Source organism: Hydractinia symbiolongicarpus, chromosome 12 (genome assembly GCF_029227915.1).
Source record: "Hydractinia symbiolongicarpus strain clone_291-10 chromosome 12, HSymV2.1, whole genome shotgun sequence".
NCBI lineage: Eukaryota > Metazoa > Cnidaria > Hydrozoa > Anthoathecata > Hydractiniidae > Hydractinia > Hydractinia symbiolongicarpus.
Window position 1 is genome coordinate 14,403,006 of NC_079886.1, and position 14,358 is coordinate 14,417,363.

Sequence of the window (14,358 nt, forward strand, 5' to 3'; positions counted from 1 at the left end):
CCGAACCGTATGACGCAATCCTTACCACGATACACTGTTAGTGGGTCTGGTACATTTCCATATGCAAATGTGCTATATGTACACCATCTAGATGGTACATGTTTGTTCAGCGTTTTCATCTTCATACCCCTGGCATCCTCCACTGGTCCGCATATATAGCAAAAGGTACCTTGAATTGTTGATGGCCATCCTTATATTTTAACCATTTTTCGGATTCTTTTGGCATCGCAATTTTAACCGCCTCGTGATCCTTGCAGTAGCCATAATGCTGGTCCCTTGATTCAACTGTGTTAAAGGCCTGTAGGCAGTTTAGGCAGAAATACATTGATTTTGTGTTCTTTGAGGTCCTACTACCTAATAGTCGCGATAGGCTCTTGACAGCTGTGTAGTGGGTCTTTTTACAATCAGTGATAAGCAGCAGGTTCACCCGCTTGCTACGCTTAATGCTGTGCCCAGATCGTCGCAGGATGTTGATCTTCTTTCCCATTACGTACAGGACGTTTACCGCGATGTCCGTGTTATTCTTCTCAAACTTAGATATGCTTTCGATAGTTGTTGGAAATTCTATACCCTCCCGATTGTAGAGGGGAATATAGCGATGCATTTGTGATATTCGATTTGGATTTTTTCCAATTTCTTCATGATGTAATGATGCTATGACTGCATACTTGAAACATTTCTCGTCCTCATTCACTGGTTGATGATGTCCTTCTTTGAGGCTATCCATTTAGGTAGTTTTATATATGAGGAACCCCTTGTTAGTCGCAGTTTATGAAAGTCTACATCAAGGTGTAGAATTCGACTAATCGTGAATCCACTCTGGAGTAGTGCTGGATGTTCCACGTGTGTCTTGATATCAGCAAACATCCTTTCCAACACGTCGCCTGCGTCTATACCCCGGAAAATTTGCTGTTAAAGGCTTTCTTCACCTCAATGTACTCGTCGTTGGCCTCCTCTGATTTTGGTACTATTTTCTTCTTCCACATGATCCATAGGGTCATCTGTGTGCGGATCCTATTTCCCCCACCTGGTTCCCAATCAAGGTTTTCACGTTGGGTCGCACCATCCCTATATACCCGTCGACGTGGGATCCTCCTATACCAGGAATGCGAAAACTTTTAAATGTTTTGTGCAGTGCACGCTTATGTTCCTGGGGCGTAAAATCTTGTTCCGGCTGATCATATTGATTTTGAATATCTTCTAGGTAGTCTTCTTCAGCCTCTTTTTCCACTTCATAATGAAGAGTAGGTTTCGCGATGATGTTAGTGGCACTATCATAGAAATTCATCACCTAGCGCTTGAATGCTGCATAGGTTCTCTTCACTCCCTCTTTTATAGGCTTTGGAACACCATCCACTAACCAGTTGTACCATCCATGCATCTTGGTTTTCACGATAGATTTTTTGACATTTCTTGTCTCTCGAAAACATCCATAGCCTCCGGTGTTGGTAGTATAGTCATGGGCCTGACCAGTTTTCGTTGTCCAGCCTTTCTGGGGGCTCTCTGTGGTACATCCTCCAATAGAGCAACCAATTCGACCTTACGTAGCCCGTAATAACCAGACAGCCCACGGCTTTTCGCAATATCACGTAATTGTTTTACAGTTTGTGTGTTCATCTTTATTGTATGAATTTACTCATTTTAGTATAATTTTTGATATGCATGACTAAACACAGCATCATAAGAATTTGTTGGGTTTGACCGTGGGTATGCGCGTGCGTGCGCAGTAAGAACTTGTGAGGATGCGCGTGCGCGTGTGCGCGTGTGCGCGTGTGCACCTATGCGCCTGTGCGCCTGTGCCAGAACTATTTTTACTCATTGTTGTATGATTTGATATGCATGACTACGCAGGGTACATCATAAGGTACTCCCACGCATGGATAAGCACCGCATGGTAAGGACTTTACCTTGATGTACATGACTAAGCACAGCATCATAGGGACTTGTGTTTGATGATCAGTGGATTTGTTGTGTTTGACTGTGGGTATGCGCGTGTGTGCGCAGTAAGAACTGCAATCGTGCTCCTTTCCCGAATACTTCCTTGGTAAAGAGAAATTTGCCGTCTTCTTTACTGCTCTCAGCCACAACCTGGTGTTATGCCGGGGGTACTGCCGTCAATGCCGTCAAAACAAAAAAAAACGAGAAAGCAAACACCTTTTGGAAATTTGGTGATGTACTCTAACTTGCCAAAATATTTTGTAGATGTTAAAGTACGTATAACTTCGAACGCGTTTTTAGTCTTTTTAGAGATGTTGCGCTTCTTTGCCATGAAGTATTTTTGCTTGTTACGTACTCTGGGAAGACAAAAAGTTTTTTACACATGGAACTCTACAGGATAATACATTTTTTTGGTTGGTTATGTAAGCTTTCTTGTTGACACATCCCAGCGTGGTCACTAAGAAGTCTCTTTTCTCTCTTTGAGTGATGCTTTTCTTTTCAGACAACATTTTTATCTTTGCACTGATGACATTGGTATTTTCTATCACCAAGATATATATATGGTCTACACAACCTCGTCCCCAGGGCATTTGGTATCTTTTCTGACCCCGGGACGGCGATACGAACATGGCCCTAGAGGAGGCTGGTTTGATATGAAGCTTGATTGGCGCAAATACGTCACATAATTATTGCGTTATGCAAAACATTTTGACGAAGCGGCGAGTCTGTGACGAATAGGAGGAAGCTGTTCGTATTAAAATGGCGGTGGAGCTGTATCAGTATCATGTTTTTTCAAAGGGAAAAATTTAATTAAAGGCATTACTAAGAAATGAGAGTATAAAATAAGACATCATAAAGTAATACTGCTTACATAAAAATTTTTCAATAGCTGGGAAAGTTTAATAAAACTAGAAAAGTAGCTAGCTAGCACTCTATGAAGATACGAACAAAAGAAAGAAACTTAACTTGTTTCCAACTGGCCAGGTTTAATTTGCAGCTTTATGCAAAGAAAGACGTTACATAAAATTACTAGCTGAGAGACCTAGTGCCGCCCATGTCCAAATTAATTCTTAAGTTTTAAATTATATCAGGTTGTTATTGGTAGGCATGTTTTACTACTTTATGCTTTGGCTGCCATAAAAAATATAAAAAACCAGTAGGTTAACCGTCGGAGCCATTTTATCATTGACTGCACATTTACCCGGCCTAATTCAAGAAAATTCAAAGCGCAATAACTCATTCATAGTTTTACTTGAATGCTGCATATGACGGTTGTATTCTTCGCTTCAAGTCTTCATAACATCCAAGTAGACTTACTACTATGTAGGGAGGCATGATGAGTAAGTTTTGTGTTTTCGACGGTCAAACCCTTATTAAAAAACGCTCCCTCAATACCCCCTGTGACGTCACAGATTTCATCATGCCTCAAATGAGTAAAACAAGTCACGTGATCTTTTTTCGATGCATGCGCAAAACCTTCAAAGAGCGATAGCCTTCGGTCTGGCAAAATCCCACGGTTTTTTGAGTAGTGGGGGAATTCCCTACTCAAAGTTCTGTCCACTTCAGAAAAAATCCGAAAGCTAATAAAGAGAAATGAGTTGGTACAAGAATGCAATCAGCAAACTATACAGCACTGTATCAGCGCCAGTAGCAGCAACTCGCCAAACAGCAGACTTGATGTACACATCGGAGCATATCCCGGTAAGTGTCGCCATTCACGACGTCTTAATGAAGATCCAACGTTTATCGAGCACAAGGATCCCAAGGTTTTGGTTAAACAGTTCGTTGGGCAGCGGGAAAAAGACAAGCCCTCATCGTTGAAGAAGTCGAGAGAATGCACCCGAGGCCTGACGACTTTGACATGCTTTCAAAGAGGGCTCAAGAAGCTTGGAATGAGTGGGTGAAACGGGTAGCGTTGATCGGTTATAATAGCGGAAAGTATGACATCAACATGATCAAGCGGTACTTTGTCGAGCAAATCGCTGAAAACGTCAACGAGAAAATCAACGTAGCAAGGAAAGACAACGACTACATGTTCCTCACAACCTCGAGGTTCAAATTTCTCGATATCAAGAATTTTCTTGCCCCTGGGATGAGCTATGACAGTTGGTGAAGTCTTTGGAATTTCTGATTTTTGTGTTATCATCGCCAATCTGATTTTTACTTAGTTGTGACTGGGGTTAGCTACCTCTAGCTAAAATGTAAAAGTATAACCAAATACAGTTGGCTGCAGCAGAATTTTTAAGTAATCTTTTTCATACTAAATGCAATTAAGTAGTTAGCTACCACTTTACTGTAATATAAACTTTAGCAAAAGTCAAAAGTTTATTAATGAGACATGAAGTACCTATGCTATGTGCCTATCCTGTGTTGTTAAACGACGGTCTGTTTCCTGTATTTTTATTTAAACTGGAGTATTTTGGAAAAGGCTATTAAACTTATAGGCACGTGCGCCACATTTTATTTGTACTAAGCGCTAAGCTTAGTGTTAACAATGGACTGTTTTTTTGGAAAAGGCTGTTTGGCTAGGCGCATGTGCGATGTGGTTTGCCTGTACTACAAGGGTGCAACACAATTCTTAATTCTTATGCTAAATGCAGTTAGGCAGCTACCAATTTTATTACTGCTATGAAAGCTTATGCTGAAAAATAAAATTGCTGAGTATATTTTTTTAATTGAACTTGATAACGACAGGTGGTTTCCTGATTTTTTTTAAACTGAAGTCGCAGTAAAATATTTTTAAAAATGGTGTTATGCCTATACTCATGTGCGACACAGTCTACCTGTACTAAGCGCTTAGTCCAGTGTTAACAACAGGCTGTTTCCTGTGTTTCTGTTCAACCGAAGTTGTGATAACGTTTTTTTACAGAAAAAAGTGCACATTGTTTACCTATACTAAGCGCTCAGCTTAACATTTTTTTGAACTTTTCCCTGGGAACATTTCCTGAAAAATAAAGGTTGGCCAGCTGCTTTCGCTATGACGGGGTAACAATGAATTGTAACCTGTGTTTTTATTTTACCTAAGTTGTCGAAAGTTATTTTTCGAATAGTATGTTACACCGGAAACACCATAAAGTTGTGTGCACTTCACTTGATTTTCTACACACTATATGGCTGTACTAAAGTGCTTTACCTGAATGTGTGGCACAGTTGACGGTTCTTATTAATCACTCAATCTGGGGTTTAACGCTGGGTAACACAGCTACTTGTGGCTTAACCCGCCGTTTCAACAGAGTGTATCCTGTGTTTTGTAAACCAAAACTGCAATAGTTTTTTTTAAATAGGGTCTTCAGCCTAAACGCAGGTGCCGCACGATTTACCTGTACTAAAGCGCTTCACCTGACCGTGTCACATGGTTTGCGGTTCTTATTAAGCGCTTCTTAGGGCTTTCAACAACAGTTACTTTTAGCTTACCCTGGCATTTCGACGTCAGGTTTCCCGGCTATCTCTTTAATAATAGCCGTATTATGTCTGTGTGTCCGCGAGAGCCGCGTCCCGTAACGGAATCACGAAATTTTTATAATGCGCACTAATACCAAACGCGATATATTTTTGTCCACTTTGTTGCAACAGGTAAATTTAAAGGACGGGCGAACCTGTGGATTTTTCCACGGGCTAACGACTAGTCTCTATAATAATAGCCGTATTCCGTCTGTCTGTCTTTCCGCGATTTTTAGAAACCAAGTGGTTGTTTAATCGCAAATCTTATTATTGATTAAAATAAATTTCAAAAATTAATTTTTTTCGTTAATTAATTGAATTACTTTAATTTATTGCCATAAGTAAGAAAATTAAATTTAGTGAAAAAAAATGAATGCATTATTTTAATACGCCTTTTTTATAATAATTACCCTCGTGACCTCAATCGCCGTTTTAACTCAGAAGCTTCAAATAACAAATGGGACAGTTTACTGATAGTTTTACTGACTTTGTTTTGACCGCTCGCGCATAATACACCAATCAAAACGCTTGATTGTTTAAAAAACCAATCCAAGACTTTCGCGGCCCGGGCATGCCAACGAAGAAACATGAGGACCGAAACATGATGGCCATTTTTGTTTTTAAAGTAATTCTTCGCTCCGGATTATCACGTGACATGCGTAAAAACATTACGTAATTTTTGCTACCATTTTGAATTGGGGGAAAACATTCTGACTTGCACGCCAGCGAAAAGGGAGATGCCTAAGAATTGCTGTGTTGTTTCTTGTACCAATAATGTCAACAGTCGTCCTGACTTGCAATTTTACATTCTTACAGCTAAAAAGGCACAGAGGAAGTTGTGGCTGACAGCAATAAATCGTGTTCGAACTGATGAGCTGGGAAATCCAATCAAAGGAACTTTATGGTCACCAAAATCAAAACACCACTATGTATGCTCTGAACATTTCATTTCGGGTAAGTATAACATGTTTATACAGTACATACACAAATGTAAATGTATATAAATGAATTAAGTGTTGTTACTCTTCCTCTTTTTAGGAAAGAGAGAGTTAGCTTTAAGCCATCCTGACTATGTACCATCTGTTTTCAAAGTTTTGAGTTGTGGAAAAAAAGTTGCATCACCACATTGATCAATGAGCAGATTTAATAGAAGACTTAAAAGACTACATAAGCGTCCAGGTAGGATTCACTTGACACTTTGAATGTCTTTTCAATGTTGACAAAAGTATAAGAAACCTATTATGTTTTTTTCATAGTCATTCGAAAAAAGCTAGTCACACACCTTGAAACAGAAAAAGCCAAGACAGAAAATATATCAACAACAAATGAAAATATTGAAAATCTTGATGATATTGAAGATCTTAATTCACCTTTGGAACTGGAAAATATGCAATCACCAGAAAGTGAGAGTACTATTTCGCTGGCCTCCCCAATTTCTGTGTCAGAGAGGGAGGAATTATATAGAGAAATGGATAATCTTCGCGCTGAGAATAGAAAACTGAGAGCAAATCTTCCCGTTGATTTGAGTGTTGCTTCAATTCGAAGAAACCCGGACAAGTGTTTGATGTTAACCGGGTTGCGTTTCGAGGTATTTGAAACATTACTCACATATTTATGTACCGAAAGTGAAAGAAAACCCACAAGATTGAAAGCTGAAGACCAGATCCTATTAACAATTATCAAATTGAAACACAATATGAGTTTTGATATGCTATGCTACATCGTTAATATTAGTCGTTCCACCGCTGTTGAATATTTTTGGACATGGGTAGATGTTATGTACAAGAAGCTCAGAGGAATGATAAGAATGTCAGACAGAGATAATATATTCAAAACAATCCCCAGTGTTTTCAAAGTAAAATTTTCAAGATTGACCTCTATAATTGATTGTTTCGAAATATTCGTCGAATCTCCAGCATCACTGTTAGCAAGAGCTCAACTGTACAGTCAGTACAAAAAACATTGTACTATCAAGGTGCTCATATCATGTACACCACTTGGTGCAATTAATTTTATTTCAAAATGTTATAGTGGGCGTGCATCAGACGTTCAAATCACACGAGAATCCGGCTTCCACTTGAGTAAATACCATAGGCCTTCAGATCAGATCCTTGCAGACAGAGGTTTTACCTTGAGAGATGAATTTGCTGCCGGCAGTTCTTCTGAACTTATTGTACCATCTTTCACAAAGGGAAAAAAGCAATTAGCAGCTGAGGAGGTTAAAAGCTCGAGAAAAATAGCTTCAGTAAGAATACATATTGAACGTGTTATCGGTTTGATGCGAAATCGTTACCTTATTTTGAAAGGGACATTACCACTGAGAATTATAAAAAATATAAAGGATGAGGGGCATTCATCAACACTGGCTAATTGTGATAAAATTGTGACAGTTTGTGCTGTACTCACTAACTTGGGTGAAAGTATAGTATATAAATAAGATCGAGATTGTATATATCTATATTGCTGAAATACTTTTTGTATATCACATACATACATCATAAATCTTCATCATATTTGCATTATGTGTCTTTTTTTCTCTTTTTTAATTTCCTACAGTCTATACAATACCATATTTTCCGAGTAGGCAATTTTTTCAATTTTAAACATGTGGGATGGAACCATTCATCACATTTGTAAGCCTCTAAAGCTTTGTAGTTTTCCATTGCTTCGGGTGTGAAAATTCCTACAAATGGAAAGTCAACATTACAGTGGCTGTGTCATGGATGAGATAGAACAAGGGGGGGGAGATCATTCAGGGTCATATGTATATACTTACTTGGTGTTTTTATCAAGTAGTGATATAGGTGGTGATAGGTCAAACTTGGCCACTCAGTCGGATCGTCAATCCAATCGTCAGCAGGGAGCTTGTAAGGGCATTTTTCAAGGCCTAAAACGAAAACAGTAATTAGCCATGTCAGTTCAGTTTATTACGGTTGTTTGTGCCATGAAAACTTGAAAAAAAATATTTACCAAGCGATTGTAGTTTCTCTTGATAACGTTTGGCAGCTTCTGCAGGCAGTGAATCACTGTAATCGTATGACATATCTTTTCTTTTTGAAGTTTTATCTACTCTATAAACAAGAAACCCTAGTTACTGGCTTGAAAACTGAAGTAATGTCGTAATGTTTTCCCCTAATTCATAATGGTAGCAAAAAATGGCGCGAACCGTGACGTCACATCGGAGCGAAGAATGGTGGGTCAGTGCTGTTTGTTTGTCTGTTTCACCTTTTTGTCTTCTATAAGCTTTTTATTTTCGTAATTTTGTTTTTTTGTATGTTCTAAAATGTTAAGATAAATATATTGTCACGTTTTTAGTCACGTACAGATCTTAAACGCACCAGTTTTAGGATTTTTGGCTAGGAACGAAGATTTTGGAGGCTAGCTAGCTAGAACCTTACTTATTACTATTCTGTATGGTATAACAGCTTTTTATCCTACCCACCATTTATTTTTGTGTTGAGACTGTAGCCATTTAGCTAGGTCCTATCTTTTGCAAAAAATTGAGAGTATAAAAATGCAGTTTGGCTACAACAATATTCTTAAACCAAAAGTGTTATGCTAAATGCAGTTAGCTAGGTAGCTACATCTTTTATTATTTTTTCCTGAAAACTTTTTGTGCAAATAAAATGACTGACAGATTATTTTAGCTGAACCGGTAATGACAGGCTGTTCTCTGTGTTTTCATTAAAACCAAAGTTGCAATGAATTTTTTTTGGAAACTCAATGTGACAATTTATTTTTAAACTTTCTTGGTAATCACGTCTGTACGGATTTGCAACAATGTTTACCTGGACTAACTGATCAGCCCTGTTGAGTCTGTGAAAAAGTTTTTTCCAAAGGCGTATTATTCCTATGCCTGTGCAACATGGTTTAACTGTAGTAAGCGCTTTGCCCGGTGTCATAATAAATTTTTAAACTTTCACAAAAACTTATTCTGCAAAATAAAATAATATTGACTGATTGTTTTTGCTATGATGGGGTAACGACTGTTGTTTGTAAACTGTGTTTTTATTTCAGCTATCGTTGCGGAAATATTTTTTGAAAGATATGTTACAGTCGCAAAACTATTATGGTGTATGCGCTTCACTTAATTTACGACATACAGTATACCTGTACTAAAGCGCTCCACCTGATCGTGTGGCACAGTTTACGGCTCTTATTAAGCGTTCCACAGAGTGTTCAATGTTAGGTCACACCTTGACTTTGGCTTACCCCGGCGTTTCGACACTGGGGTAAGCCAAACGCGAGACGTGCTTAAGTGGTATAAAAAGGATGGGCAGACCCGTGGATTTTTCTCCGAGCCATCGATTATCTACATTATAATGCCTGTATACGTCTGTCCGTCCGTCTGTGTGTCATGCAAAATGGTAGCTTAGCTGCGACGGGCGAACCCGTGGATTTTCCACGGGCTAACGACTAGTTTTTAAATAATGTCGAAAATTTAATCAAAACTTATCTCCACGTAATAATAAACCAAAGAGATACTCACAACGTCCATCAAAACCAGTTGGCTCAGTTGAACAAGAATTTCAATCTAATTCAGACTCAGACAGTTCAGACAATGAATTCTTTCTGAGATCAATCGAACTTGAACCAACCTCCGAAAGCGAACGGCATCAACGAAATATCCGATCCAACTGCATCAGACCATCCAGACTGGCTAATCGATCTCTCAGCCAATAATACAATGGTTACATATAAAATAGACACTGGTGCTCGTGTAAACGTTCTATCGATCTCTGTCTTTCAACGTCTCAGAAAAAAGCAATGCGTGTGACATCCTACTTGTATATTTTATATACATACCACACAAAAACCTGCTTGAAAAGTTTCACTCTGAAATTATTCTTGAATTAATGTATACAAAAAAGTTGTGTAGTATTATTTTTATCTTTAATATATTATAAAAAAATATTTACACCTGTGAAAAACATGTCAATTTCCTATGTGCTCATGCAAGTTTTTGAATTTGATATCTTAAGAACTGCCCTAGATTTTTAATAGTGGGGAGATTCCTCTATGCTGCTTTTCAAAAAAATTTACAGAAAAAAAGAAAAAAAAGTATTTATGTAGCATATTTTTAAGATTGTAGTAACTGTTTTACTTATGTGTTAAGTATTTTTACTTGTATATGTATATTATAAATTCCCGAAATACATTTCTAAAAATTGTCACCCAAAAACGTCCTTCCTCAAATCTTCAGAGTGTTGACTTTGTAATTGAAATTTGCTTGTGCGAATTTAGGTTCTCTGAGTCAGTGTTTGTCCACGCACGGTGTAATACAATTTGAATATTTTTCGGTCCTAGTATTTATTTTTCGTTATTGATAATGATTAATATTTTTTGTCCCCAGTATATTAATAAATTTATGTACATTTTTTAGCCTGAATTAACAAGGCAATAAAAACTCCAATGATCTATCTAATGTTTTTTTCTGCGCAATGAACGCGTAACGGGAACTATTATTACTCATTGAAACCCTTTACGGACTCAGTGACGGGGTGCCTGTGGGGAGTACATAAAAAGAGTCATAGAAAAATTGACTCCTGCAAAGGAGTCGTTTTGAATTTATTTATTTATTTATTTATTTTATTTATTTAAAAATATTTATACAGGATGAGGACTTCAGTAATTTGCAAATATATACATAAATACAAAAAAACTGCTATCAATGTCCGTCCTGTCTGAGAATAAAAATGGAAAAAAGCAGTAAAAACAGTAAAAACGATAAAAACAAACAAAAAATTGATCAACTAGAAATGCAACAGTATGCGCACAAGGTGTGAAGTGACTTCATGGGGGAGCTAAATAAGACATAGGCATAGTTCAAAACATTAATCCCACGCAATGAGCAACAAGAAGGAGTCATTAACCATGACAACTTAAAAGGAGTCATTTGAGCACTTATTTTGACTCCTTTAATGTGCTCTTAATGACTCCCTAAAGGAGGTCCCCATAGGCACCGTAAAAAGAAACCTTTTTAAGTTTCATTTGACTCTTCTAAATTTATCAGTGTGGCAAATATTTCAGTATATCGAATACTGCCTATTTAACAAAAACGTTTTTAAAATCTTACACAAAATGTCAAATGTCAAATCCTCCCAACAAAAATCCAGACGAAATATAAAAAACAACGGCTTGTAAGGTGTAAAATCTAGTTGAAAGAAAGTTACAACATTGACATGCACAACACCGGCAGTTACGACACCAATAATAACAATGTCAGAAATAACACATCTCAAATATGTATAATAAATCTTATGTGATTATGTTGAAGACCTTTAATATTTTATTCTTAAGTGTCGAAAAGAAAGACTTGCAAGAGTAAGCACAGATCTATGAGAATAAGTTCTTTGTGTATTTTAAACATTGTCTTTTCCCTAACTGCTTATACAACATTATCAAAAAGCTATAATTTGTAAAACATCAAATTTATATAAATTTTGAAAAATCTATTATTCGGTTACATACCATCCTCTTCCCCCAAAATATGCCCAAAATGTAAAAATTACCTGTTAACAAAAATTTTATTTTGTTTAACGATCCGTACTGCCCTTTACTAAACATTTTAACTGAAATGTCAAAAAAGCAATAAACCAAGAGTAAAATTCAAATCAACAAAAACCATTATTTTGAAAATAATGTATATGTATATGGTCCTTCCTCACAAAAGTGCTTACTAAAGGTTTCTGAGGAGTAAATTAAAATGAACAAAAATCAGTTCCATTGGCATGTTCTATATATTGTGTCCACTCATAAAATCTTTCAAAAAAGGATAACATCAAATTTAAGTACAGAAAAAGCGGTATTTCAGTGCATACAAAAATACAACTTGGAAAGTGAAGAATATCCAAAAAATTTTTTAGTATATATACTTGCATATGGTCCTTCCTTACAAAATTTAAACATAAAATGTCAAAAAGAAAAAAAAAACAGTTTCAGTTTGAACATTCAGAAATTTTTTATCATCACCAAATACTTTTTCCTGCAGAATTTTGTGAAATTCTTAAGAAATACACGTGTAACCGTGGAATTTTCTTCCAGCAAAACTGACATCACAAACAGTTAGTTTAAAGTTAAAAAAATTGATAACACAAGATATAAATATAAAAAAACTACTTACAAAACAGCTCGTCTGATGGTACGAAAAGTTGTTCTTTCAGTATGTTGATATATTAGTTTTTTTCCACTAAAGTTTACACATCATTCTAAAAAACAGCAGTTTGCAACACAAATAATATAAACGGACAACCATACTATCATTTTCTGAGAATTTTTAACAACAAATGTCAAAAACCCGTGTAAATTCCCCCAAAATGCCAACAACCTTTGTAAAAATATCAACCACCACCCTTGTAAAAATATATAACCTGGTAATTTATATGCTTGCTCACAAACGTTTAACAGGATGTCAACAACAAAACAATAATACTTACTGCAATTAACGCACACACTTTAAGTTTTAGTAATCATCCCTTTAGAAAAGGCTACAGGAAGAATTATTCCTCTCACCATCCTAAAAGTTCTAAAATATTTGAAAGTTTTCGTTGCTTGTTACATCATAATTCGTTTTTATTATCATTTTATTATTATTACTGTTATTTACACAGGATAGCCTCTTTAGTTCCTATTGGTACTGCTATCAACGAGGGTCCTGCGAAGGGGGTCCTAGCGCATTTAAAGCTTCCATTTGAGTTACGAAAGTCGTGGAAGCACAGCAATCGCTCAACTAGACAACAGCCTAAGATATCAATCCTATTCTCACCCTGAGCGCTAAGCAGAAAGGATAGATTCACACTTTTATAGTCTCTGGTATGACGCGGCCGGGGTTTGAACCCAAGACCTCCCGCACTGGAAGCGAACGCTCTACGTCAAGGCTATCAGTTGGTCTAAGTCGGTGCTTAAATAACATCTCTAAGGTAGATATAAAGAGCTAAAAAGAGAAATAACAACATTAATCATTGGTTAGCTAGCTATGAAGCTTGAAGATAACATTAAGTAAGACAGATACCCAGTTAAATATAGTTAAACTGGGAAGACGCATATAGTCAGCTACCTATTTATGCTTAGTAATATATAAATAGAAACAATAGCAATATAAAAATTATGACATTTGCAGCAAGTTTAACACACAAGATTTTCTGTTTTGCTACCACATTTGGTCTGTTACTCAGTAGTTTGCCATAAGTGCCAAAAAATATTTAACGTTCCAACATGCCGTACGTGCCAACACAGTTGACGTGCCAACGTGTCATGATTTTTGACGTGCCATGATATTTTGACGTGCGAAGATATTTTGACGTGCCATGATTTTTCAGTGAAGACTTTTTTGCTACAAATTTTTACGCGGCAAATCTTTTATCGCAATTTTATTTTGAATGAAGGCAGATGGAAACTGGGATTTTCGTTGAGTCTCGCTCTACCCAGATACTTTTTCTTCTGTCGCTATTTTCAGAATTGGAATTTTTTTTCGCAGTAGCAGATGAGAGAGGGAGAGAGAAGAAAGTGGTTGTTAGATGCAGGGTTAATTGGAAGAATTTTAAGTGATAACGTTAACAGAACTCATTCTATAATTTATTTTTATATGCAATTTTTATTGGTGGCTTCAGTTTGTTCTATTCCGCGTGTGTACGTTTTCTTGTTAATAAAAACAATTAGCGTGTATTCAGGTCTTTATGGCTAAAAATGCAAATGAAGATGCTGGCCATTTTCTTTCTACTGAATTATGTTGTTTTGATGGAAAGGTCAAGCGTACAAAGAACTTAACTACACTGACTGCGAGCTTGTGTAATCCATTATTAGCAGCTGCCAATTGCGATAATGGAGTGTGTTAGTGAACATGCTGAGAACATCCATGCCTTTTGGAAAGATTTTTCATTTGTGTTTTTAAGGAAGCTAACAATTGCGAAGCGAAACTTAATTTAACTGGCTGGGTGGTAGACATGACTACAGCAAATTTTACGGGTCTGGAGAGAATAT

General features: G+C 36.8%; 3 protein-coding genes across 3 annotated transcripts; 2 read left to right on the forward strand and 1 right to left on the reverse strand.

Annotated features, from left to right (window-relative positions):
* The first annotated feature begins 6,059 nt into the window (after positions 1-6,059).
* LOC130622149 (uncharacterized) lies at positions 6,060-7,898 on the forward strand. The gene is made up of 3 exons (XM_057437565.1): positions 6,060-6,333; positions 6,418-6,558; positions 6,636-7,898. The coding sequence occupies exons 2-3, from the start codon at positions 6,513-6,515 to the stop codon at positions 7,814-7,816; spliced, it is 1,227 nt and encodes a 408-aa protein (XP_057293548.1). The 5' UTR covers positions 6,060-6,333; positions 6,418-6,512; the 3' UTR covers positions 7,817-7,898.
* Positions 6,117-6,509, forward strand: LOC130621271 (THAP domain-containing protein 11-like). The gene is made up of 2 exons (XM_057436575.1): positions 6,117-6,333; positions 6,418-6,509. Exons 1-2 carry the CDS (start codon positions 6,117-6,119, stop codon positions 6,507-6,509), a joined length of 309 nt encoding a protein of 102 aa, XP_057292558.1.
* On the reverse strand, positions 7,832-13,516 carry LOC130622151 (uncharacterized). Its single transcript, XM_057437566.1, has 5 exons — positions 12,503-13,516; positions 8,546-8,657; positions 8,350-8,450; positions 8,156-8,266; positions 7,832-8,062 (listed from the first exon to the last, which is right to left on the reverse strand). The coding sequence occupies exons 3-5, from the start codon at positions 8,420-8,422 to the stop codon at positions 7,899-7,901; spliced, it is 348 nt and encodes a 115-aa protein (XP_057293549.1). The 5' UTR covers positions 8,423-8,450; positions 8,546-8,657; positions 12,503-13,516; the 3' UTR covers positions 7,832-7,898.
* Between the last annotated feature and the right edge of the window lie 842 nt (positions 13,517-14,358).

Bases quoted from the DNA above. Each gene is read 5' to 3' on its own strand.
- LOC130621271 (XM_057436575.1), top strand. From the start codon at position 6,117: ATGCCTAAGAATTGCTGTGTTGTTTCTTGTACCAATAATGTCAACAGT. The intron at 6,334-6,417 runs GTAAGTATAACA...TCCTCTTTTTAG, and splicing joins CTCTGAACATTTCATTTCGG to GAAAGAGAGAGTTAGCTTTA.
- LOC130622149 (XM_057437565.1), top strand. From the start codon at position 6,513: ATGAGCAGATTTAATAGAAGACTTAAAAGACTACATAAGCGTCCAG. The intron at 6,559-6,635 runs GTAGGATTCACT...TTTTTTTCATAG, and splicing joins AAGACTACATAAGCGTCCAG to TCATTCGAAAAAAGCTAGTC.
- LOC130622151 (XM_057437566.1), bottom strand. From the start codon at position 8,422: ATGTCATACGATTACAGTGATTCACTGCCTGCAGAAGCTGCCAAACGT. The intron at 8,267-8,349 runs GTAAATATTTTT...TTTTCGTTTTAG, and splicing joins AGAGAAACTACAATCGCTTG to GCCTTGAAAAATGCCCTTAC. The intron at 8,063-8,155 runs GTAAGTATATAC...TTCCATTTGTAG, and splicing joins CTACTTGATAAAAACACCAA to GAATTTTCACACCCGAAGCA.